The sequence below is a fragment of the Pongo pygmaeus genome, chromosome 1 (assembly GCF_028885625.2).
Source record: "Pongo pygmaeus isolate AG05252 chromosome 1, NHGRI_mPonPyg2-v2.0_pri, whole genome shotgun sequence".
NCBI lineage: Eukaryota > Metazoa > Chordata > Mammalia > Primates > Hominidae > Pongo > Pongo pygmaeus.
The window spans coordinates 82,054,119-82,078,480 of NC_072373.2; the positions used below are offsets into that span (position 1 = coordinate 82,054,119).

At 33.9% G+C, this 24,362-nt stretch overlaps 1 protein-coding gene across 14 annotated transcripts in view; it reads right to left on the reverse strand.

The window, feature by feature from the left end:
• The window catches only part of DCAF6 (DDB1 and CUL4 associated factor 6), a 137,898-nt gene that overhangs the window by 34,326 nt on the left and 79,210 nt on the right, over nucleotides 1–24,362 (reverse strand). For 8 of the 14 annotated variants that reach the window (XM_063649210.1, XM_054442524.2, XM_054442513.2 and 5 more), the window contains 2 exons: nucleotides 17,281–17,340; nucleotides 2,164–2,281 (listed from right to left, as the gene is read on the reverse strand). In XM_063649210.1, the coding sequence (XP_063505280.1) occupies nucleotides 2,164–2,281; nucleotides 17,281–17,340 (178 nt within the window). The remainder of the gene's footprint in view (nucleotides 1–2,163; nucleotides 2,282–17,280; nucleotides 17,341–24,362) is intronic. The other 6 variants (XM_063649213.1, XM_054442531.2, XM_054442617.2 and 3 more) reach the window with 1 other exon arrangement.

The following is a 24,362-nucleotide window of genomic DNA, read 5'->3' on the forward strand; positions in this document are numbered from 1 at the left end:
GTGATAAGTATGACGACCTACTGTCATCTTAAATTATGTATTAAGAAAAAGGGCCACAAACATCACAATTTTTAAATGGTCAGGCACTAGGACTTATAAAGTCCTACTGGCTGCACCTTCAAATATATATCTAGAATCCAATCGCTTTTTTTTTTTTTAACCACCTCCACTGCTCCCATCCTTGTCTAAGCCACCACCACCTCTAACCTTTCTTACTGCCATAGCTTTTTAACTGTTCTTCTGGTTTCTACTGATGGCATATGCTCAATACAATAACCAGAAATAACCTTTTCCTTTTAAATATCCTCCTCAATTTCCTGGCTGACCTTATCTACTATTCCTCTCTCCATTGGTCACTCCACTCCTACTACACTGGTCTTCTTAAGATCCTTGAACATACTAGGTCTGATGCTTCTGCTTCAGAGTCTTTGTACTGGTTTTCTCTCTGCCCCAAATGCTCTTCCCCTAGATATAAATACGTGGCTCACTCCTTCTCACTCTTCAAGTGACATTTTGCCCAAATGTCACCTTCTCAATGATGCCTAGGTTTCCCAATCACTTTTACCTGCTCTATTTTCCTCCACTGTCCTTCTAACATACTATATGGTACACTTATTAATTATGTTTATAATAAACTTCCTCCATCTAGAATTAAGTTCCAATAAGGCAGGGGTTTAAGTATTTTTTTTCACTGATGTATTTCCAATGTCTAGAATAGTCCCCGGAACATAGAAGGTATCCAATAGTATTTTAAGATCCTACTTAATCAAATATTTTAATATAAAATACATACATACATAAACACAAATGGAAACCAGTGAATTTAAATAAAAGTAATATCACATATCAACATATAATTCATTACATATTAAGACAATATATAACTATATTACATATATTATAGTAACAGATAACATGATCATATATTAATATACAATTAAATATTAAATATATTAATATATTAATATATTAATTATGAATAATTAATATATTGGTCATTAAACAATTGGTATAATTATATATTAACAAATATTATATAACTATATTATATATTAAGAAATACTATATCAATATATTAACTAATATATTACCATTCCTAAATTTAAAAATTTTGTATGCTCTCTCAATCAAATGGTCATGAGACAATGGAAAAGAGTATAAAAAGCTTACATAACTTGCTTTTCTCAAATGTAAAGTTTCATTAGATTAATGAGCAATAAATATGATCAGAAACATTATTAAAGAGAAGCTATATGACCATTAAATAAAGAAAAAGTTCAACCTTACTAGTAATCAATTAAATAAATATTAAAAGTATTTTTAAATCAAATATAGAAGTTAAAAATAAATAAATATATTGAACACTAGCCTGGAGATAGTAAATCGTATACTTCTATATGTGTCTAGTAGGACTATAGTAAGTAAAGATTCTTTTGGAAATAACTTGGCAATATCTTTTAATCTAGATATAGTTCATTTCAGAAATAGCTCTCAAATAATCTTGAAGGCAGGAAAAGGCTTTATAAGCAAAGATATTCATTAAAGCCTTATTTGGTAAAAAATGGTAAACAAATTTACTGCCCAATTAAAGGAAAATGGCTAAGTAAACTATAGAACATCGACTTGATGAACTATTACACAGCTAGTAAAATAATATTTATTAAAACTAAGTAGTAACATGGGAATATTTATTATAAAGTCAAACAAATGCAGGGGAGAATACAGTATATTTAGTATCACTAAAATTATATTCTAAAACTCAAAACAAAAATCATACATATACACCTACCTAGGACCACGACTGCAAAAAGTCCCAAAATGTTAAGTTTATATTTTTGCACTAATTTTAATTATTAATTATTAGTAGTATTATATTTTGCATTTTCTATCAGAAGAAATATTCTAGGATGAGCAGCACTGGCATCATCTGGAAAGTTTTTTAAAATGCAAATTCTCAGACCCCCACCCCAAACCTAATTCTGAGAGTGGGGTCCAGTAATATGCATTTTAACAAGCTCTCCCAGTGATTCTGAAGCACACTCAAGTTTAAAAACCAATACCTTATAGCAAAACAAAACATAAAGATGATGAAGTGTTAAAAATTAAAATCTAATACAATCCTATAAAATGGCTAAGAACATCTTTACAAAAATATTAACTTACCATTCATCTGTAAAGTTCAGTTTTATTGTGCTTGTAGTTGTTCCTTCTGTGCTGTAGTGCAAACTTAAAACTGGTTCACCTGTCCCTGGTTTGGGGCTCAGCTTTTCATTATTGTTATCTGAAAATTGTGTTTAAAACATTTGAAAAAGTCTCTGAAACCAGTAAAAAGATGACATTTCCTAAAATTTATAAAACTTATATTAGGTTGTCCTTGTCATAATTCTTTTTTTCACATCTGTTATGGGTTTCATTTAAAGTTTGAAGTCAAGTGTTGTAGAAATACTCTTTTATATTTCAAAGTAGCACTGCATCAAGTTCTAGCTTTGTGTACATGACTCCCTTTGATTCAGATGGAAATCACACACATTGAGAACCATATTTAGTCATTAGGGGAATCAAAAAGTATTAACATGCAATGACATAGTTACAAACTGGTACCCTTATTTAATGGAATGCTCATAATTCCTCAGTTGCTTGAGCATCAGTAAGAACTAATTTTGGCTCTTTCAGAAACACTGAGATGTAAGATACAAGGGCTCTGTGAAAAGTGGTTTGGCAAAAACTTTGCTACAATGAAATGTTATCAAATTCTTTCTGTTCTTTCAAACTCACAGATCTATAATTTAGGGAGGAATCATAGTCTGCACTTGATGGGGAAGAGGGTGGTATTTATGGTGCTTTGATATTTTCTAAAATACACTTTGTTATATTTTGGTATATTTCCATTTCTCTTCCTGACTAATCTTGCAAGGAATTTGTTTAATTGTGGAAATAGCAATTTCATTTTAAGAGCCTATAGATGATGTCTATAATACACATCTATCTCAATGTATGAAATCTTTTTTAAATGACAAAATCAAGAAAGTCTACACAAATTAATAGAGTATTTAAAGCTACCTTCCCCACCTGCCAAAAAAAAGAGTACATGGATATGCAAAGACATAATTAAACAGAGCTTTACATATTTTTCATTTTATGATGAACAACAGTTTGGGAAACATTAAAATACATAGGGAATACAAATGGATACATAATCAAACATGTCACATTTCTGCCAGTTGCTTGCAGAAAGAAAACTCCTCTGTGAGGTATCTTTTTCCTTGATACCAGTTCAAGGACTGATTTAATACTAAAAATAAACTTCTCTTGAAAAATAACAACAAAGACAATCACAATTTCATAAAAGCAAATTTACTTAGGATTTTTTTTTTATTATTGGATCTACTTTCTATTGCAATGAAGGACTTATATCTTTTTTCATTCCTCTTGAAGATGTTGGAGCACACATTAAGAGAATCTCAGCTGGGCTCAGTGGTGGGAGGAACCCTTAAGCCCAGGAGTTCGAGTCGAGTCTGGGTGAGACCTCATCTCAGAAAAAAAAAAAAAAAAAAAAAGGGAGAGTCTCATATAACCTCTCTTCTAGCCTTTATTCTGTGAGAGGACAATTAACAAGACTTCAAATACAGAAATGCAGTAGAAAAGTATTCCACAAGAGTCAAGCTGATAACAAAACTTAATATCAATTCCTCTGTCTTAACTTCCAACTCATGAGAAATCCTGTCCTACAGAATTGCTATTTGAAAATAATGTGAATTATAAACCTGACATCCCAAATGGTAAAGTCACTTTGTTTCTGTACTATTTTTATCATGATTATGTCTTTGATTTAAACAACTCCTGGAAATAAATTAATAACCCATTCCAACTGTCCAAGATTTAGTATTACATTCAGTGTTTTAGAGGAGGTATTTTACCAAATGGCATTCTGATAAATAACTGAATTAACAGACCGTTAGCTTACCGAAATATATTAAGGAAACATCTGCCCTATCCTTGACCCTCTTTCAAAAACTTGCTGTTTGCTAGTCATTTGTCCACACAGTTTCCTCTTATTCTTTAGTTATGTTACTGAGATTTTTGTTTCATCACTGCTGACTTTAGGCTTCTGGAATAGATGAAACAGACAGCTAAAGATCGGATGATGGGATGATTAAGGAAACTGAGAGGCAGAGTTGGGGCTAGTTTTTCATTTTCTCTCTCAATATTTTATAAAGTGTTTTCCTGTTTATTTTTCTTTTAAGGTAAAGATGGTAGAGAAAACAAAAGCAGATGTGAGAGAAGTCTAAGACTGAATTTCTCAGATCCACCTTGGTTACAGTTAAGACTTAAGTTATGAGAAGCCTTGTGGAATTTAAATGATATATGAAAACTTTCCTTTTGAGGAAAATTAAAGACACAGTTATAGATATCTACATGCTATGACTATAGGAATATATTAAACAACTATTAAGAGATCAGAACAGAGCAGAAAACATTTATACAGGTTCCCCACCAAAAGCAAGAAGCTTTCTAAGATGGTTAATGATAATTAAAACTTTCCTCCTACAGTATCTACTACAAAGTTTTTTTGTTTTGTTTTGTTTTTATTTTTTTTGAGATGGAGGCTCTTTTTGTTGCCCAGACTGGAGTGCAATGGCGCGATCTCGGCCCACTGCAAGCTCCGCCTCCCGGGTTCCAGCAATTCTCCTGCCTCAGCCTACAGAGTAGCTGGGGTTATAGGCACCCACTGCCACACTTGGCTAATTTTTGTATTTTAGGAGAGATGGGGTTTCACCATGTTGGCCAGGCTGGTCTTGAACTCCTGACCTCAAGTGATTCACCCACCTCGGCCTCCCAAAGTGCTGGGATTACAGGCATGAGCCACCATGCCCGGCCTACAGAGTTCTTATTTAATCTCTCAGGAATATAATCTACATATTATAAAACATGTAAAATATTGGTAATATTCATTTAATCATAAAATGATTGATTACAGTTGATAGAATTTGTTCATTTAAGTTGTTAATGAATTCATCAGCCTTGTGTAAAACTAGCCTATTACTATAAAAATAACATGAACTCTTCTGTTAGTCACAAAAACTTCAAGTCCCTGAGTGTAGTTATTTCCTTGTTGCCTACACTTAAGTAAACAGTGTCTCTGGCAGAAACACAACACAATGAAGAACCTGGTTTCTTCAACTGCAAGTTGTTTTGTTTTTGTTTTTGTTTTGAGACAGAGTCTCACTCCGTCGTCCAGGTTGCAGTGCAGTGGCGAAATCATGGCTCGCTGCAGCCTCAATTTCCCAGGCTAAGGTGATTCTCCCGCCTCAGCCTCCTGAGTAGCTGGGACTATAGGCACATGCCATCGCACCTGGCTAATTTTTTGTAACTTTTGTAGAAACAGGGTTTTGCCATGTTGCCCAGGCTGGTCTTTAACTCCTGGGCTCAAGCAATCCGTCTGCCTTGGCCTCTCAAAGTGCTGGGAGTACAGGTGTGAGCCACTGCACTTGGCCCAACTGCAGTATTAATGATAGTATATATTCCAAGGTTTAAATTCATCTCCTAGCCTTTTTCCATTTCACTGTCTTCTTTAATTCTAGTTTGCTTGGTCATATACAACCTATCAGGTTATATTTTCTCAGGAATTAGGATTCCTGGACTACTAATGAATGTATTCACTATTCGTGATAAAATGCATATTCTAAACTACAAATGTCTAAGAAAAATCTACTTTAATGATTTTAAAAACTAAATATTTTTACTTTATTTGAAAAAAAAATTGTAACTATTTAAATGTTCCCAACTTCTCTGTCAGCAGTTGGATCAGCAAACACATTCTAAAAATTGTATTTTTCAAAGTCTTATTTACATAATGCACAGATATGTTACTTAAAAGGTAGATTTTTATTTAAAACCCTTAAGGTTTAGAACTTCACGTAAACACACAAATAGCTTTATGTAGAAAGCCATCATATTAATAACTGTAATTTATTGAGCATTACTATGAATATATATCAATTATAAATGTGTGCCAAGATATATACATTCCTTTAAAAAAATCTTTGTAATCAGTATTGTCATCTCCATTTTACAGATGATGAACTGAAAACAATAAGCTTAATTTTTTCTCTAGTTACAGACATTTCCTCCCCCACCCCATCCCTTCCATAGACAGGGTCTTGTTCTATCACCCAGGGTAGCATGGTGGCACCTTCAAAGCTCACTGTGGTCTGAAACTCCTGGACTCAAGTGAATCTCCTGCCTCGGCCTCCCAAGTAGCTAGGATTGCAGGTGTGTGTCACCATGCCCAACTTCTTTTTTTATTTTTTGTAGAGATGGAGTCTCACTATGTTGCCCAGGCTGGTCTTGAACTCCTGGCCTCAAGTGATCCTCCTTCCTCAGTACTCCAAAGTGTTGGGATTACAGACGTGGGCCCGCTGAGGTTTCCTTTTATATGAAGTTCCTACTTAATATACAATCTTAGAAATAATCTGACTGCAAAGACAAAAATAAGATTACTTAGATAAGTAACTAATTAAGAAATATCAATTGTTGGTGTTGTTACTCCTCAGAAATAAATAATTCATATCAACAACATTAATAACTGGTAAGAGTTCTGGTAGCCAAAATTATCACTTTGGCATCATAGTATAGGAAAACTATGTTGTATCTTCTTTTAGGGCACTTAAGAGACTGAACTATTTCTTCCTCTAAAAACATTACTGGAGAATATTTATTTGTAGTGTGCTCAGCACACACACAATATAGTGGGGAAAAAATCCCTTTTAACTTGTTCAACACTGCTAAGTTTTTAGATAGCGATTCTATATTGCTCAGTAATTATGGTTATCAAGAACAACTGATGACATCAGCAGCTTAGAGTGGTCTCTATGGGGGCAAATTACCATTTATTTGAAACATGCTTCAGAAGCACAGCAATGACCACATAAACATCAAGATAAAAGACTGTAAAGGACTTCATTTTGGGGGATTAGAAGTGAAAGGTCCATAACTTGAGATTCAGGAAACCAACTTAAAAGATCCTTTTCAGAAATCCTACTAGAGACCTCTCAGGATAGTGCATTGGCTCAGAAAAAAAATTCAGAATAAGCTGAAATATAATTTGAAAGCAGTTTCCTTGAACTGTTATGTATTTAATTAGGTACCTTTCAAGTCTTTTGCATAAGAATCACAAAGTAACTATTTTTTGTAATGCACACACTGTGAAATGATTTAATCTGTACATTTCCACTACGATATTATAATCATGAGAGGTTCTAAAAAATGCTCAAAGACATACAAAAACACATGTGATAACCATAGTAAAAAAAAAAATGCTGAGTATTTTATATATTTAAATACTGTTCAAAATGTTGGTATAGATCTAAATATCCAAATACTGATAAGGATGTTCAGACTTTAAGCTGGGATACCCCTGGAGAATCTATCTCATATGTAAATCTAAACCAAATATTCAAAATGAAGATAATTAACTAGGGTATAGCAACAATAATTTCTTTAGAACCACCATGCCCAACATTTTTCTCTGCTGCTGGGTCACTATTATAACTTTATAATCATACATTAATTAACTATAGTAGTTTAGATAAGCTGTGGAACATATGAAAATAAAATACTGTTTACCTAATGAGTTTTCTATTGTATAATGATGTGTGTATGATTATATAATGATATTCTATTTCCCATTTCATTATACCAAATATTTTTTAAAAACCAAAGTAAGATGGAAATAAAACATATGATGAAATATTCTGAAAAAATAATAAAGTTTAACTATCTCCCCACGTTTTGCACTCCAACTTACTAGACTTGTATAGAAAAGGCAAATTTCTCAACCACAGTTTTTAAACCAATGCAAAATTTTCCATTTTCATAGGTCAGGGAATCCACAACTTTTTTGTAGATTCCAGATTAGAGGATCTCCAATTCTCCTTCCAACTATTTGTATAAGGAAGCATATCTGGATTGTGGAGATGCTGCTTCTAGGAGTAGACTGCTAACAGAGAAGATCTATCTACCCTACAGATAACTGTGAGGCAACACATTTCATTCTAAAAATTGAGTGCTTACACTAGTGAAAATCTGGCTTTATAAAACAGAAGTGATACTATGCAAGCCAAAACGAAACAAAGTGCAATTTTAGTACAGATATTTATTAGGAAGTCCATTCTCTCTAATCTTTTTAACATTCAGACAAATTTTCTTCTGGCAATCACAACTCAACTCTATGTCAATTATAATAATTTTAACCCAAGAACTTTTTTCATGACATAACATAGAAGTGTGAATTGAACTTAAATATGTGATTTCGATACATTTAGACTGAAATTGTGTTTGGTTCCACATTCCTACCAATATTTAGAATTTATGGGTTGAAATGTGGTAGCCATTTGACCTTTGCTTCCTTTTCTCCTACTTCAGAACCAGTAGTTTTATATACCTCTCTATTCATAAACGTCTCCTATTCCTATCTCACTTTCAGTCTAGAGGGAGAACAGTATAGTATGAAAATTAGCAAATATGCCCACTCCATGTGGCACATGAGTCCTGCCAAAATCCTTTTCCAGTATTTCTTTTCATGACTGTTTCCTCAGGTATAGTCTCCTTTACTGGAAAAAAAAAAAAAAAATCAAGTCTGTCTATCATAAATAACACTCTCATTTTGTAGATAAATTAACAAGTTAAAATGTGACTTTCAGATGAAAACAAATGAGGTAGACAGTTTAGGAGAACACTCCCTTTAACCACTTCCCCTTCCAGTTACTGTCCTCCTAACTTATTGTTTTGAATTGCTTTTCTTCTCATTTCCATTTTTTCGTCTCCTGCTCTAAAATCTGGCCTATGTCTCTATCACTCTAGTGAAAGTGTCCTACTAATGGGCTCAATCACTCCCACACTGACTAACTTAGGGGATAATTTTTTTGGAGCCAATTTACTTGACCTTCCAGCAGACAACACTCTCGTATTTGAAAATTTCTCTTGATCACAAGACACCACGCTGTTCTATGTCGCCATCCACCTCTCTAGTTGCTCCTTCTCAATCTCCTTTACCAGCTCTTCGCTGGCAAAATCTTTTAATTTTAGAATTTTTCTGAATTTTCTTGAGATGTTTTAGCTCTCTTACTCTGTCCTCTTCTTTCTACTTTCATCCTAGTTAATTCCATCTAACTTCATGGCTTCAGCTAACATCTGTATGCAAAAATCTCCCAAATTTCTTTCTTGAGCTCTGATATCTTTTCTGAGCTCTATATCCACACAATCAACTACCCAACCAATTTTCAACTTGGGTATCTCATGCAGATAACTCAAACTCAATATATTCAAAACCGAGTTCATGATCACCTACCCCTACAAGTCCCCGCCCATGCTTCATCCCTTTTCCAGGGTTACCTGTTTAAGAAAATAACCACCCACTTAGTTGTGCTCAATCAAAACATGAGCTACTCTTGCAGTGGCTGAAAAAGTCACCTGTTAATCTCCATCAGTACCTCCCACAAAGCACCACAAATAAATGTATAACCTAAGTAAAAACAGTGTATTTGTTTTACAAAAGATTTAAGACACAAGTCCTGGCCTCTCCAGACTGCTATTTGTTACTAAACTATCTTCGTAAGAAAATTCTGAAGTTGTTACTGCAACTTATACTCTGGATTCCTCCTCAATCCCTGTGTCATTCAATCTACCACCAAGTCCTATTTATTCTACATCTTAAATATTTCTTGAATCTCTTCACATCTCTCCTACCTTACTTTTATCACCAGATCAAAATCTCTATTACCAGGAGAACTTCCTAAGTGATTCAGTCTCTAATCAATTCTCCATACTCCATTCAGAGTATCAGGCCATAGCCATACTCCCTAATTTAAACACTTCATTAGCTTCCCTCTGTTCTTAAAATAAAAATGCCAAACCTAAAAATGTCCAAAAAGTCACTTTGTCCTGCATACTGGGATTCTCCTAGTCATCCTGTATGTGGCATCTCTGAGGCTCTGCATATGCTATTCATGCTTCCCTTTACTCACGCTCCTTCACCAAACTTATTCAGGCTCACCTTTCAGATCTCAGCTTAATGTCTCTTCCTCAGGGATGCCTTATTTGGCCCTCAACTGGAGGGAATGAAGGCCCACTCTCCTACGTTCCACACTGAACCCTGCTATTTCCTCTTTCTTATATAACACTCATCACACTTCTATTTATTTTTTCATCCATCTTTACTGTTAGATCAGGCAAAGCAAGTGGTTATGATCACCAATGCCAGAGCCAGACCTCTTGGGTTTGAGACACGTTTCTAATGCTTACTAGCTGTGTGCAACCTTAGACACGTTTCTTTTTTTTTTTTTTTTTTTTGAGACAGAGTCTTGCTCTGTCACCCAGGCTGGAGTGCAGTGGTGCGATCTCAGCTCACTGCAAGCTCCGCTTCCTGGGTTCAAGCCATTCTCCTGCCTCAGCCTCCCGAGTAGCTGGAACTATAGGCGCCCGGCACCTGGCTATATTTTTTGTGTTTTTCGTAGAGACGGGGTTTCACTGTGTTAGCCAGAATGGTCTCGATCTCCTGACCTCGTGATTCGCTCGCCTCAGCCTCCCAAAGTGCTGGGATTACAGGCGTTAAGCCACCACGCCCGGCCTTAGACATGATTCTTAACCACCCTTTGCCTCAGTTTCCTCATCTGAAAAATGGGGGTAATAATAGTACCAACTACATATGGTTGTGGTAAGGATTAAGTAAATTAACATATAAAAAATTGCTCCAAGCAATGTTTGGTACAAAGAAAATGTGGTATTAAGTGTCTATGTTGTTGTTGCTGTTATTATTATAAATCAACTCAATGCTCCCAGTACAGAAGACAGTAGTGTTATTTATTCATGCACCGTAGTACCTATCCCAGTACTTGCCACAAGGTAGGTAGGCATTTACATATCAGTTGAATTAATGAAGTACAGACATACAAATATGGCTCCACCACTTATTTCACTCATCTTTACATATTTCTTGGAGTCTTAGTTTCTTCATTAGTAAAATTAAGATAATTCACCTCATTGTTAGCACAAATTAGATGATGCATGTTAAATTCTTAACACAGTGCTAGTCACAAAAAACTCAATAAATGTCAGTTATTTTTATGATAGACAATTCTAAGTTAAAAAACAAACTGGAGGTATAGGTTTGATCAGCAGAAGAATAGAACACATGAGCATATGCAACAAGAAAATTAAATAGGGTTTAACTTCCAAAAGATCAAATATATCATTAATTGGAAGAATCAAGACCTAGTAGTTGGGGATACAAAGAAATTAGTTACTTCATTCCAAGTAACTAAGTGATAACTAGTTCTAAGAAATACAAAGAATTTAGAATGAAATTTTATTTCACTAACTTATTATTTCACTAGAATTTAAAATATACTATTTACAGATGTATTCCAGTGTGGTGAATATTGAACTTATATTCTTATTAATACAGCAAGCTTCAATCACTAGATATTTAATAAAAATTAGAATTGTCAATCTAAGCTTAAAATAGTATTAGATAATACTACTAAAATGAAATTTCAATTTGGTGATAGTATATAACCTTAAGGTAATACATATTTGATGCATAGCAGGTCCAACTTTTCCATTTCCCAATCTACCTTAGTAGAATTAGTAAAAATCTGTTTCACTGGTTTTTGATTATCCACTAGTCTCCTAGAGATGAACGTTTCACAAACATCAAAGACAGTCAGCTTATATAAAATGATACATAGTGGAAAATTAACATTCATATTTTTCATACCTACAAATTAGTGTATTTCTTTAAATCTAGAACAGAAAATTAGTGCCTGCAGATGCACAATTGCCTACAGACATAAGTTTCAAACTTGATGGCACTGTCAACTTCCAATTAATGGAATCACTGTAAGGAATAGAAAGCAACTTGTTTCAATCATGGCCAAAACCTAAAACTCAGACAAAATTACTTTCTTATATCCTCTCAAAAGTTAACTGTTCTCAAAAGAACAATTATATATTCTTTTTGCTGTTGTTATTTTTTAAAACAAAATAAGGGGGAAATTGCTGGCTTACATATTTTTAAGAGGAAAAATTTGTTAAGTTTTAATAATACAAACAAGGTTAAGAGAAATATATGTCAGAAGAGAATTTTTCCTCTTATAGTAGAGAGATAAAAAGGAAAACTAAAACTACCCATTAAAACATAGTGTTCAAACTAAACAAGATGCATGATGGACATTATTGTTATTATTCAAACAGAATTTCACTTTATGCATAATTAGCACAGAAAGGCCATCAATGTGTTTACACACAACTCCAAATTTGGAGAACACTGAAAATTATTTTATAATAGGATACAATTAATAACAATGTGCATGTTAGACATTTATTTCCCTACAATTTCGTTTCTTAAAAAAAGTAAAACTATTGAGACAATCAGGGAGCTGCATTAAATGAATGAAGATTCAGGCTAAATATACTTCTATCAAATTGTGATTTTGTTAAAAATTCAGGATAAATAAGCAAAGACACTAGTTGCACTTAACCAGTTTAATACTGTGTATACAATTATTCAAAGAAAAAAATTTCTTCAGTAAGCAAGTCCACCAAAATTTAAAAAAAATTTTATTAGTAGCATTTTTGTCCTTGGTAATCCTTCCAAGTAAACAAATCTATGAAAATGCTACGGAAAATTAAATTAAACAACATATAAAATCACTTGGGCACCTGGAAAATGGTGAAGAAGTATTTTGTGACATAAATATAAAACTGAACTATCAATTTTTAAAAAGCATTCGTGTTTTGTTAAAAGTATGAAAAAAATTTAAAATATGGTTAAATAATCATTAGAGATATATTCAAATAGGAAACTTATTAAATGTACTACTTTTTCCATTCTCCATGGTAAAACTGAGAACAAGAATCCTGGTAAAGGTTAAAAGTTTGAAATAATAGCATATCTGGGGACATCAACTATCCCTTACATCTTGAACACACAATCTTCCTATTTACTCTATAAACACGCTCAGTTTTGAACCTACCACCACCTATACCTGACATTATCTTTGCTCTTTCAATTCTTAATTGAGCTTATGAAAAGAGACATACCAAAGCCTCTACCTTTTTTCCCCAAACCTTTCTCCTCAAACCACTACTATCTGGCTTCTGCTTCCACTACATCGTATCTCAGACTAAAATGTCAAAGCAATCACGTTGCCAAATTTAAAAAATGATTTATCAGACCTTTTGGGAGTTGGTATCATTAATTTACATGGCATTACTAACCTGTCCCTCCTTGCACTTCTTTTCTCCTGGTTTTGGATATGGCATTCTTTCTGCCCTGCATACTTCTCTGATCATTCCTGTTTGGTCTCACTAGCTAGATCCTTTTCTCTACTTGCTCCTGTAGTGCACTCTACTCTTCTCACACTATCCTCTTTTTCTAGACAATCTCATCTACTCCCATGGTTTCAACTGCTATCTATAAACTAATGATTCCTTACCTTTATCTCTACCTCAGATCACTTTGGTGACTTCCAGCATCATATAGCCACCCAACCATCTATGAGATTTCTCCATGTGGATATCCAAAGACACTTCAAACTTAACATTAAAAAAAACTCACATACTTTCTTCTCCCCTCAAATCAGCTAGCTGTTCCTCCTAAAGTCTCTATCTTGGCTGATGGTTCATTATCACCCTATCAAGACACCTGGTTATCATACTCTCATTCATTTCTAACTTATCAGTCTCAAAGTCCCATGAATTCAACCTTTCAACTATCTTTTAAATCTGTCCATTCCCACTTCTCACCACTATTGCCTTAGGTTGGATCCCTCATAATCTCTTAGGTGGACTATAGCAATGGCCTCTTACGTGTTCTTGGTGTTTTCAATCTTACTCCTTCCAGTCATTTATAATGTTGCCAAAATGATCTTTCCAATATGTAAATCTGATCACATTTCTCCCAAGCTGAAGTAATCCCTACAGCTCTTAAATAATTAATTGCTTAAAGAATTCATTTACTCACTCATTTAACAAATATTATTTACCACATAACGTATGATTTTAGGCATAGAGGAAATTATAGTAAATGAAAATATTTACAGAATATGCAAAAAGGTAGATATTAAACAATCCCCTAAATAAATATATGATTACAAATGTGACAAATGCAATGAGGAAAAATAACAAGTCACAAAGGAAGAAAAAGAGGAGACCTACTAGAGATTGTGAAGTTATATTATTTTTGAGAGAGTAACATCTCAGTGAGTTTAAAAAATGAGTAGAAGTTGCTCAACAAAAAAGTAGCTTTGGTAGAGGGAACAGCATGTACAAGGGATGTACAGCCTGTACAAGGGATGTAAAAGAAATGAAAATAAGTCTATTTGGCAAGAGCTTAGTGAATGATGGGATAGTGGCCTGAGACGAGATTAGAGATACAGAAATCAAGTCATGTAGGTTTTGTAAGCCAAGGTATGGATTTGGGTTCTTTTGAAAGGCTATGGGAAGCAATTAAAACGTTTTAGGCAGATGAATCACATGATTATATTTACATCTTAAAGTTTCACTCTGGCTGCCGGTAGAGAATAGACTATAGCCTGAGTGGATGTGAGAAGACTAGTAAAGGGATTATTCCATTAGTCTAGAAGAGACAAACGGTGGTGGGCAGTCTCTATTAACTTTTAGAAGTTATCTTTAGGTAATGTGAGCGTGCAATGTGAAGTTCCGGTACTTTAAAAGTTATAATGCTGATGAACAAAAAGGTATGTAAAAACTCAGGATTTAATTAATTAGATATATTTTCCACCATTAGAACATTTCTGCTCAGAGGTCTTATTACAAAGCTACATTTCTGATAGTCTACTACGGTGCAGCTTCTGCCAAAGCCACTCAATACTAACCTCTTATATAGCATCTCTACTTACATGACTAAAATGCATATCATACTTTACATAGCCAAAAAGATAAAGAACCACCTGATTTCTACTTCTAAGCTACTCAACCCTAGTAAATGGCCTTATCATTTACCCTACCCAGGCACTGATGTAAAAAATCTGGGAGTTAATCATAATTTTTCTCTTCCTCTCATATCCCATATCGTATGTAAATTATCAACTTAAATTGAATATAATATTCAATGTAATGCTATGAAAATTATTGTATGTGATTAATAGAATATAAATCTGGCTATAAAATCTCTGATAGTGATATATTATTAAATCCATATATCCTTAGGAAAAAAAAATCCTTTAATTACACAGTTGTTATAAACAGTAGTCTAATATAGTAGGCTATAGTTGTGTTTTGCCTTAATTATTCTTCATTGTTAATACCTCTGTAATAAACATATAAAATAAAATATGCTTAATTCCTTAGTTTGCAAATTAATTGACCAATTCATTCATTCATTCTTTCTCAAGAGCAGAAAACCTTATAGTAATACAGGTCATCTCAGGTCCATAAGGAGTAATTTAAGATCAGAAATTCATCTCAGGTCCATAAGGAATAATTTTTTTTTTTTTTTTGGATACAGAGTCTCACGCTGCTGCCCAGGCTGGAGTGCAATGGCGCAATCTTGGCTCACTGTAACCTCCACCTCCCAGGTTCAAGCGATTCTCCTGCCTCAGCCTCCTGAGTAGCTGGGATTACAGGCGTTGGCCACCACGTCCGGCTAATTTTTGTTTTTAGTAGAGACAGGGTTTCACCATGTTGGCCAGGTTGGTTTCAAACTTCTGACCTCAGGTGATCTGCCTGCCTCGGGCTCCAAAAGTGCTGGGAATACAGGTGTGAGCCACTGCGCCTGGCCCCATAAGGAATAATTTAAGATCAGAAGTACAAAAGAAGTTTTCTAATTCACTTTAAAATTAGTTTCTGAATATTTCTCTAAGAATATAGTTTAAATTACATCTATTTCACACCAAATAAGTACTATAGCAATATTTAATTTCTGCATTACTATTGATATATGAGTCATCTAACATGTAAACTTTCAGTCAACCAAATCTTTTGGCTTTAGTGCTAATTTAAAAAAAAAATGTTTTTGAAAGGAACATTTGTAAAATATATAAAGGCAATCAACTGCCTTTTTTTTTTTTTTTTTTTTTTAAAGAGATGGGGGTCTCACTCTGTCACCCAGGCTGGAGTGCAGTGGTAGAATCATAGCTCACTGGATCCTTGAACTCCTGTGCTCTAGCAATCCTCCTGCCTTAGCCTCCCTATTAGCTGGGACTACAAGCATGCACCACCACACCCAGCTAATTAATTTTTTTTTTTTTTAAGAGACGGGGTCTCGCTATATTGACCAGGCTGGTCTCAAACTTCTGGGTTCAAGCGATCCTCCCACCCCAGCCTCCCAAGTAGCTGGGATTACAGGCGTGTGCCACCACGTCCAGCTATCTGCCTTTTTAAATAGATAAAGTGAATATCGTGTTAAGTCATTCTTAAAGACTTAATAAGATTACTTATCATACTTTGTCACAATATATTTAAAATACTTCATTAAATTCTGAGGTGAGATAGTAAAACATTTGCGCTAACACTAAATAGCCTTTTTAGTTTTTAAATAGTCTTCCTATCTCCAGCCTTTTCAGATGTCCCTTCATGTCAGAATGTCTTCCTCTACTAATCCTTCTCTGTGCTGCATTTGATCTGCTAGTAATACAGCCTGATAAGTAAGCAACCTGTTTATTTCATCAGGCTCTATTCAAGGCTTGGAGATTGATTCTATACCTTTCCCACGTTGAAAAGTACAAGTGGAAGTGGGAGCTTCTGATTGACAGCTTTTGAGCTTACCTCTGGGTTCGTAACTGTATTCTTTAGTTAAAACTATCAGGAATTTGGCTACTAGATAAGTGAGACATAAAAACCAAGTATCATTACTAAAGCAATCTAGTAATATAGAATATTACTGTGTTTAAATAACTTTTCCCACATAAGCAATGAGGTAGTGTTAACCTCACACCCACAGTTCTACACAATTTTATGACAGATACCTAGAATTTAAAAAACGGATATAGTTTATATCCATTATAATTTTGTTATAGGGAGAGAGTTCAAAGTTGGCATCAAGGGCCAAAGTGAGCAATTAGCTTACATAGAAAATAATCTGTATAGGCCAAAAAGACCTTTTATGTACACTACCACCTACTGTAATTTGGTCCACAAAATACTGACTATAAGACCATAATCAAAATGAAATGCTATGAAAGGTGTGAGAGAGCTTAGTTTATGCATTGCAATAAAGCTATGGATGGATGGGCATAGCGCATCTCCTGTTGCACGCACCCTGTTGCTCATCAAGTGACATGGATCCAAGCTGTTTGTTAACCACAGAAGAAGGAGAATCTGAAACAAAAATGAGATTTCAACTTAAAAGTAAGCAGCAGAAAACTGCACAGCAATGTCATGATCATCTCTAAGCTTAAGAAACAAATGTATAAGGCTGGGGAACAGAAGTAAGTACTGTGGTGTGATTCCCAAGCAGTGAGTAAGCAGGGCCATGTGCTTAAGATATGTTATTCTAGGCAAGCATTTAGTAACTCTGAGAATGAGTTGAGAAACTATTCTTCTATTTCCATGCATACACCTTTTATCAAATTCATATACCAGAGGCACAAGGTGCAAGGTAGATATATTAGAAATGAGGTATCTAGTTCACTACATACAAGACTCCTTGCCCTTCTCAAACTCCCTCTCCAGCTCCTTAAGATGGTTTTCATCCTGCCTTGGAGGATTTGAAGCATGAAATGAAATGCTCCCTATACTTTGAGAGATGTTGTTTGCTGTACTGTGGGCTGAACAAGGAGCTAACACCAAGATATTATACAAAGAAAATGTTTTATAAGAAAAATATTCAATGAGGTAATTACCATTACAGAAACATGCATGACTTTAAAAACTCTACAGTATATTGTGCATATTAAAACTATACTATGTAAAGGCTCAAGTTTCTTTAGCGTTACCTGGTAGGGAAAGGAAAAGAGAGACAAAGAGAAGACTTAATGATCTGGGCTTTACACTTTCTACCTTGGCTTCAAATAGAACAGCTTTGTTCTTATCTTTTTAATATGCTGGGTTTCTATGTAAGAACTTATTTTATAAGTGGTTTCTACTGTTTGAAAAACACTGGTATTAAGGCAGGCAGCATAATAAAATGGAAAGAGCACTCATCAGAAGTTAGTAAGTTTTAATTCTAAACTTGATTCTGACAATAATTAGCAACATTTTTAGGCCCAAGCTTCTCCTCACTCTCTATCAGCCTGGGGATCTAGTAACCTAAGCAAGACACTGGGGAATAGGTGTTCTAGTAGGGCTACAGTAAAAGAGAAACATAGGTAATAAGCACAACTCTCCCCAACCAATAAGAATAATTCCCAGTTTCTAATATCCTGTGCTCTAGTTCTTAGCAAATGTTAACAAAATACTTTTGGCCAACACCAGTTTCTGCTCATAATGGCGCATTTTTCCCAAAAAGTAGGTATTTTAAGATTGTCCTTAGCTGGATAGCTGAGTTTTCCAATATATCCTGGATTCGCATTGATTTTATAGGATTTGATTGCTTGCATTTGTACATTTAAAAGTCTGAATCCTGCTAGTGGTATCATTTGAATCAACTTTAAATCTTCCATCTTCTGGTATCACCAGTTTGTTCATGTATTTTTCTCTTACTAGATTTTGACAAAACATGATCATTATTTGAATAATAGCTTTTACTTATCCTTACTTATCACCTCTTTTTCATCAGAACAGTTAAATCTTTAGTACACAAAAAAGAAAGTAGGAACAATAGCATTTCAATCACTTCCCTAATCTATTCGTGCTCTACTTTCTTAAGATGACTTCTCATTTATCCATTTCACAGTTGGATTCAACACTACCATCTATGTTGTTTTTAAAGAACAGATAAATTGGTCTTTAGAAAAAAAAATTAAACTCTTTAAAAAAACAAGAAAAATGTGGCTCACAGTGAAATAAATATTGGGAAACTCTCCTAAAAATCTGTGAAAAATATTTTTCATCCATTTGGATTTGTTATACATTTCACTGTGCCCTCATTTAATAATTAAGAGCCGTAAGAAAACTATAAACTCTCCAAGAAATCTTATCTTCAAACATTTAATTTTTCTAAAAAATACCATGAAATGTACAAATCTTGTTGAGATAAAATACATCTTATTTTTAATAAAATTTAAGAAAGAATAAGTCACGGGAAAAAAACTATTAATGAAAGATCTAGAATGCTGTCATCTCTACAAAACTGTATTTTCAAACTCTTGAAGTATTTAAAATATTAAAGCTATGTTAAGACAGGAAGTATTAAACTAAAAGGGTTTCCTTTTCGGTTTTAGTCTGCCATAGATATCGTGTATTTCTGAGGCATTTGCTCTTCCTCCCATCTTGAAGATTAATTTTATGAAGAAATCCTTCCTGGTCACTGCTTTCATTCTATTTGTAATCTTGGGAACACACAACTCCTTTGGGAAGGATTATTTTCCTAACATATGAACATTTTAAGTGACATGTTTTTTTAACCACCATTCATAAATACAATACTTTTAACTCCTATCTTACATAAATATTTTCAAATATTAACATAATAACCATTAGAATAGCTAATATTTTAAAAAGTAATTACTAGTTTAAGCTGACTGCCTCAGTTACTGGCATATTCTACTCTACCTCTCTGGGAAATACCTTCTAGAGAATACAATCACAAAATAAAAACCTGAATATATGGTCCAATGGTAGTTTATTGTAACATGTAATATGGTTGGTCAGCTTACTTGAAGTGTTTAGAATTGTAATTTTTTTTTAAGGTAAAGATACACTTTAAGCAAAAGCTCACTCAGTACTAAGCTCAGCATATCTCATGGTCAATTACTGTGTATTTCCAAAAAATGTGTGGTTTGGTCTTCAGAAAATTCTTTAGCCCCTTGACACCAGAATTATCTCAATTGTAGAAAAAATGACAATTATAGTCTAACAGGTAAATCACTAAGATTCTTCAGCCACACTTCCTCGGTTCAAATGTGGTTTTTCTACCCAGTAATATTGTAACCCTGGGCAAGTTATTTAACTTGTCTAAGTCTCAGTTTCTCCATCTGTAAAATGAGGATAATCACAATATCTACTACATAATGTTCTTCTGAAGATGTAATTAGATAATCCATGTAAAATATTCAGACAGCACATAGGAATGGGTCATTTAATGTTATCATTACTTGCCTATTTTTCAGACATATGGTATTGAATGAAAAATATGGTACAAAGCTGTTCTGAAACATCTGGAGCGTATTATTATGTTTAAACTTCTAAAAGACTCATCGCTGTTTTGCTTTGGACTCTGTCATTCAACGTAGTTAAGGACTGCTGGCAGAACTAGACTAATATCATATCTAATTTATTAACTATTTATAAACATCAAACACATAGATCCAATGCATCCATCTGAGAAGTGCTGCCATGTGACTGTCATTATGGACACTGTGGGAAATCTGGTGTTGTTTAGAGCCTGCTTGCACAGGATCGGGTAAGTGCTGATTTTTTCCAATATGGCTCAGTTTTGAAAAGCCCTTTTTCAAAAATAATCACCAATGTTTTATACCCTTTTGGGGTATAAAAATTACTTTTTTCCAATTGGTAAAACCGTGCCATAAAGTGAAAAAACAGTTCCTACCTGACCCTCTCTAGGCTGGCTCCATGCTCCAGTGGGGCTCTGTGGTGGTTAGGTCAGTACCAGCAGACTCCACAGGGTGCTGTCACTCTGAGCAGGAGCCAGCAACCCATGACTTCAGGGGACCTGAAATGGAAAAAAAGAGTTGGGCTTAAAATCAGCCATATGCTGAATGCCTCTGTCATACCTGTTTAGGGCATCCATCTGATAAATGTACATATAGCTCATTCAGAACCCTGAATGCTATCAACCTTATGGGGCCTTTATAATGAGGACATTTTTAAGTAGTAAACAACATACTACAATTAAGATAGTACATTATTGGCTGGGCATGGTGGTTCACACCTGTAATCCCAGCACTTTGGGAGGCTGAGGTGGGTGGATCACAAGGTCAGGAGATCAAGACCATCTTGGCTGACACAGTGAAATCCCATCTCTACTAAAAATACAAAAAATTAGACAGGCATAGTGGCATGTGCCTGTAATTCCCAGCTACTTGGGAGGCTAAGGCAAGAGAATCACTTGAACCCAGGAGGTGGAGGTTGCAGTGAGCCAAGATAGCACCACTGTACTCCAGCTTTGGCGACAGTGTGAGACTCCATCTCAAAAAAAAAAAAAAAAAAGAGAGTACATTATCATGTGTACTGCTCTCCTCAGGTAGATAACTTTATATATACTGTATTGTCTTAACCCATCCTTACATGGTCTCTGTAAATTACAGCAAGCTACACTATCTAAATAAATCAATAATTGGGAAACTGAGGCATAAAGCAGTCAAATGACCTGCCCAAGGTCATCTAGTCATAAAGCCAGGGACAAGAGTTCAGCCAATCTAATTCCCAGGCACTGATGTGATAAAGGCAAATTCATTTCTTTTTGCTTAAAAAAAATTGCTAAGGATTTTATGAGTTCCTGTATATTTCCTAAAAGTCTAGAAAACAAGTTATGGTGTACTTCCTAAATGAGTTGTGGTGTATTTCCTAGAAAAGATACACTTTTAAAAAACTAACAAGTAAAAATATTTTTAAATGATATATTCTAATTTTTTAAAACCATATTTTTGGAAATTAGTTCTAAAGAATTATCATTTACAGGTGTCAAAAATTCTTTTAAAGCACTGATTTTCAAACTGGGCTTCAGGGAGCAGAGGAGCTTTAGGGGTAGCAGGAGGAGCAAGCAGGTGGGTAGTCGCTCCTTGTTTCATGTTTAAGTCCCAACAGTGCTACTTTTATATACTTTCTATTGGAATTTCCACATAAGACTGATGAGAAAGAGTGAACAACCAAAAATAAATAAAAAACCACTGTTTAACATCTTTAACACCTATTTTATACAGCTCATTTTAAACAGTTTGAAACCTAAGGTGATATCATTTAGTGCCTTAGAATGGTGTTTTAGTCTTCAATTGCCAAGAAATATCAGCAACTAAATAGATAATATTCCATCTGGGATTATCCTAAACCAGCATCAGGCCCCTTCCCATTTGATCCCGCTAAAAATGTAGGTGATTATTTCTACAAAGTGGTTTCAAGGTTTGATCTCACTTTCCTACAGGAATTAGGTATTACTGATTTCACAAAATATTCCCATGAGTTCTATATATTTTGAAAAGAGAATAAATGGTTGCCAAACAATGCAATTCAGAAACTTTCTATACTTTTTAAAATTTCTTGGTTTCCAAATCATAGTAATGTCTCCTTTGAACATCTTATAGCTAAAACACTTAAATAGGTGAGAAGACAACAGAAATATGTTTTACTGACACTATCACCACTAATTGATACTCTAAAGATACCAAAGTATAAAGGAAAAATATGCTTCTTACATATGAGAAATGCACATTCTTCTATTATTAATAAATTAAAATCTAGGAGGCTAACTTTGGTGCTTTCTGTATGGGTAGATAGTAGTAACATCTATCATAAAAGAATTAATCAATTAATGTCCATACACAAAACTGCATTTAATTATTATGTATAAGATAAAGTTTTATAATTGTTATTCAATTAAAACCTACCCTCCTGTTGAATTTCATAAATTTAATTTCTATTGTTGCCAAACTAGATATTTAATTAGAAAACACTTGGAGTTGGAAAGACAGCATCTTACTTCACAGAAACCATACATTCACTCTAAAGCTTTCTGATTCTAAAAAGAGCTTGCTTCAATTCAAACTCGTGAACTAGTTACAAAAGATTAGTGAATCTCAAAATATTTTTCCAACATCTACAATGTATACTTCTTTCCTGTTAGACAGTTTTGTTTTATACTCAAGATCATTTCAATACTAAGTTTGTAATCTGCTAAATTTTAGTATTTTAAAAATAATTATATATGTAGGGACATTTTATTTTTCTTTTTATTGACTTTTAGGTTTCATGATTTTTTAACCTTCAAAACATGTTTGCTAGAGGTTTATATACAGCAAAAAAAACCCAAAAATGTTTTATTATTAAATGCCACTGTAATCTGGTCAAATTTTCTGGTTAATTGTTAAAGTATAGGAAAATATTTCCCCATAGGAAAAAAAAAATCAGAGGCCTCTGCCTGACACTCCCTCTATTAATATAACATTGAATTAAAAATCAAGTTTATGATTTATCCCAAACACCATATCTATATTACAATGACTTAAATTTATTTAATTTTACCACATATAAAATGTACTTTTGTTACCACAGCACTTACTAGAACAGATATTTATAAAGTGGAGGTTGTCCAATTCTACCAATATATAAATTAGTTCCAAATAATCAAATTAGAACTCTCAAAGCCCAAACTCATCACTCTTTAGGGTAGCAGAAGAAAGCATATCAAACAAAGCATTATGAACTGATTAGTATGAGAACCTAGACATTCTGTTCCTAAATAACTTATTACACCTACTATAATATTTATATAATACTATAGGATTTACAGTATCTATTACCCATCTTGAAATAATTAAGTTGACAAATTATTTTGCGCTATTAATATATCTTTCATTAATTATTTTAACAAATGTTTATTGAGCATCATGAACTTTCTGGTCATAAGATGACAGGGCATTAAAACACTCATTGAGAAAAAAAGAGTGACAATTTTTACTATGTTATCACAGTTTTATAGCATAATAAGAACATGAGACTGTGGAGTACTTTTGCTGCCCTACATATCAGAAAGTTGATTACGTATCGAGGAATAAGAAAGCAAATATTGAAAATTTTCAAATAATGACAGAAGGAAATAATTTAGTCAGCATGCTAGTATGGCCAAATAATACTATAATTCTAAAATCTAGCATTACTAGGTTTTAGGAATATTGGCTAACATTCAAAGAGGAAGAAGAAGAAGAGCTAGGAGCCATAAAGCATAGATTCATTTCAGCATATGCGAACTTTCAATAGAAAGATCAATGCAGGCTCTAAATTCACTAATTATTCAAAAAGAGGTCATCAGCTCTAAAAGTAATAAATATTTGCCCCTCTCCAAATATATTACAACTTTTAAAATTGATTATTTTATATTCATCTCTCTGGCAGATGCTGCTGCCAATCTGTCCCCCTAACACGTGATGTTGAATACTACCATATGCAAGGAAGGGACGGGTAAGCTGCAAGCGCATTAGCTCTCTTTTTGAATGGGAAAAGGGAAGCACCTTATTACACAGTAGCAGTATTAAAAAACAATTCTATCAGCTGCTTAAGGACACTTG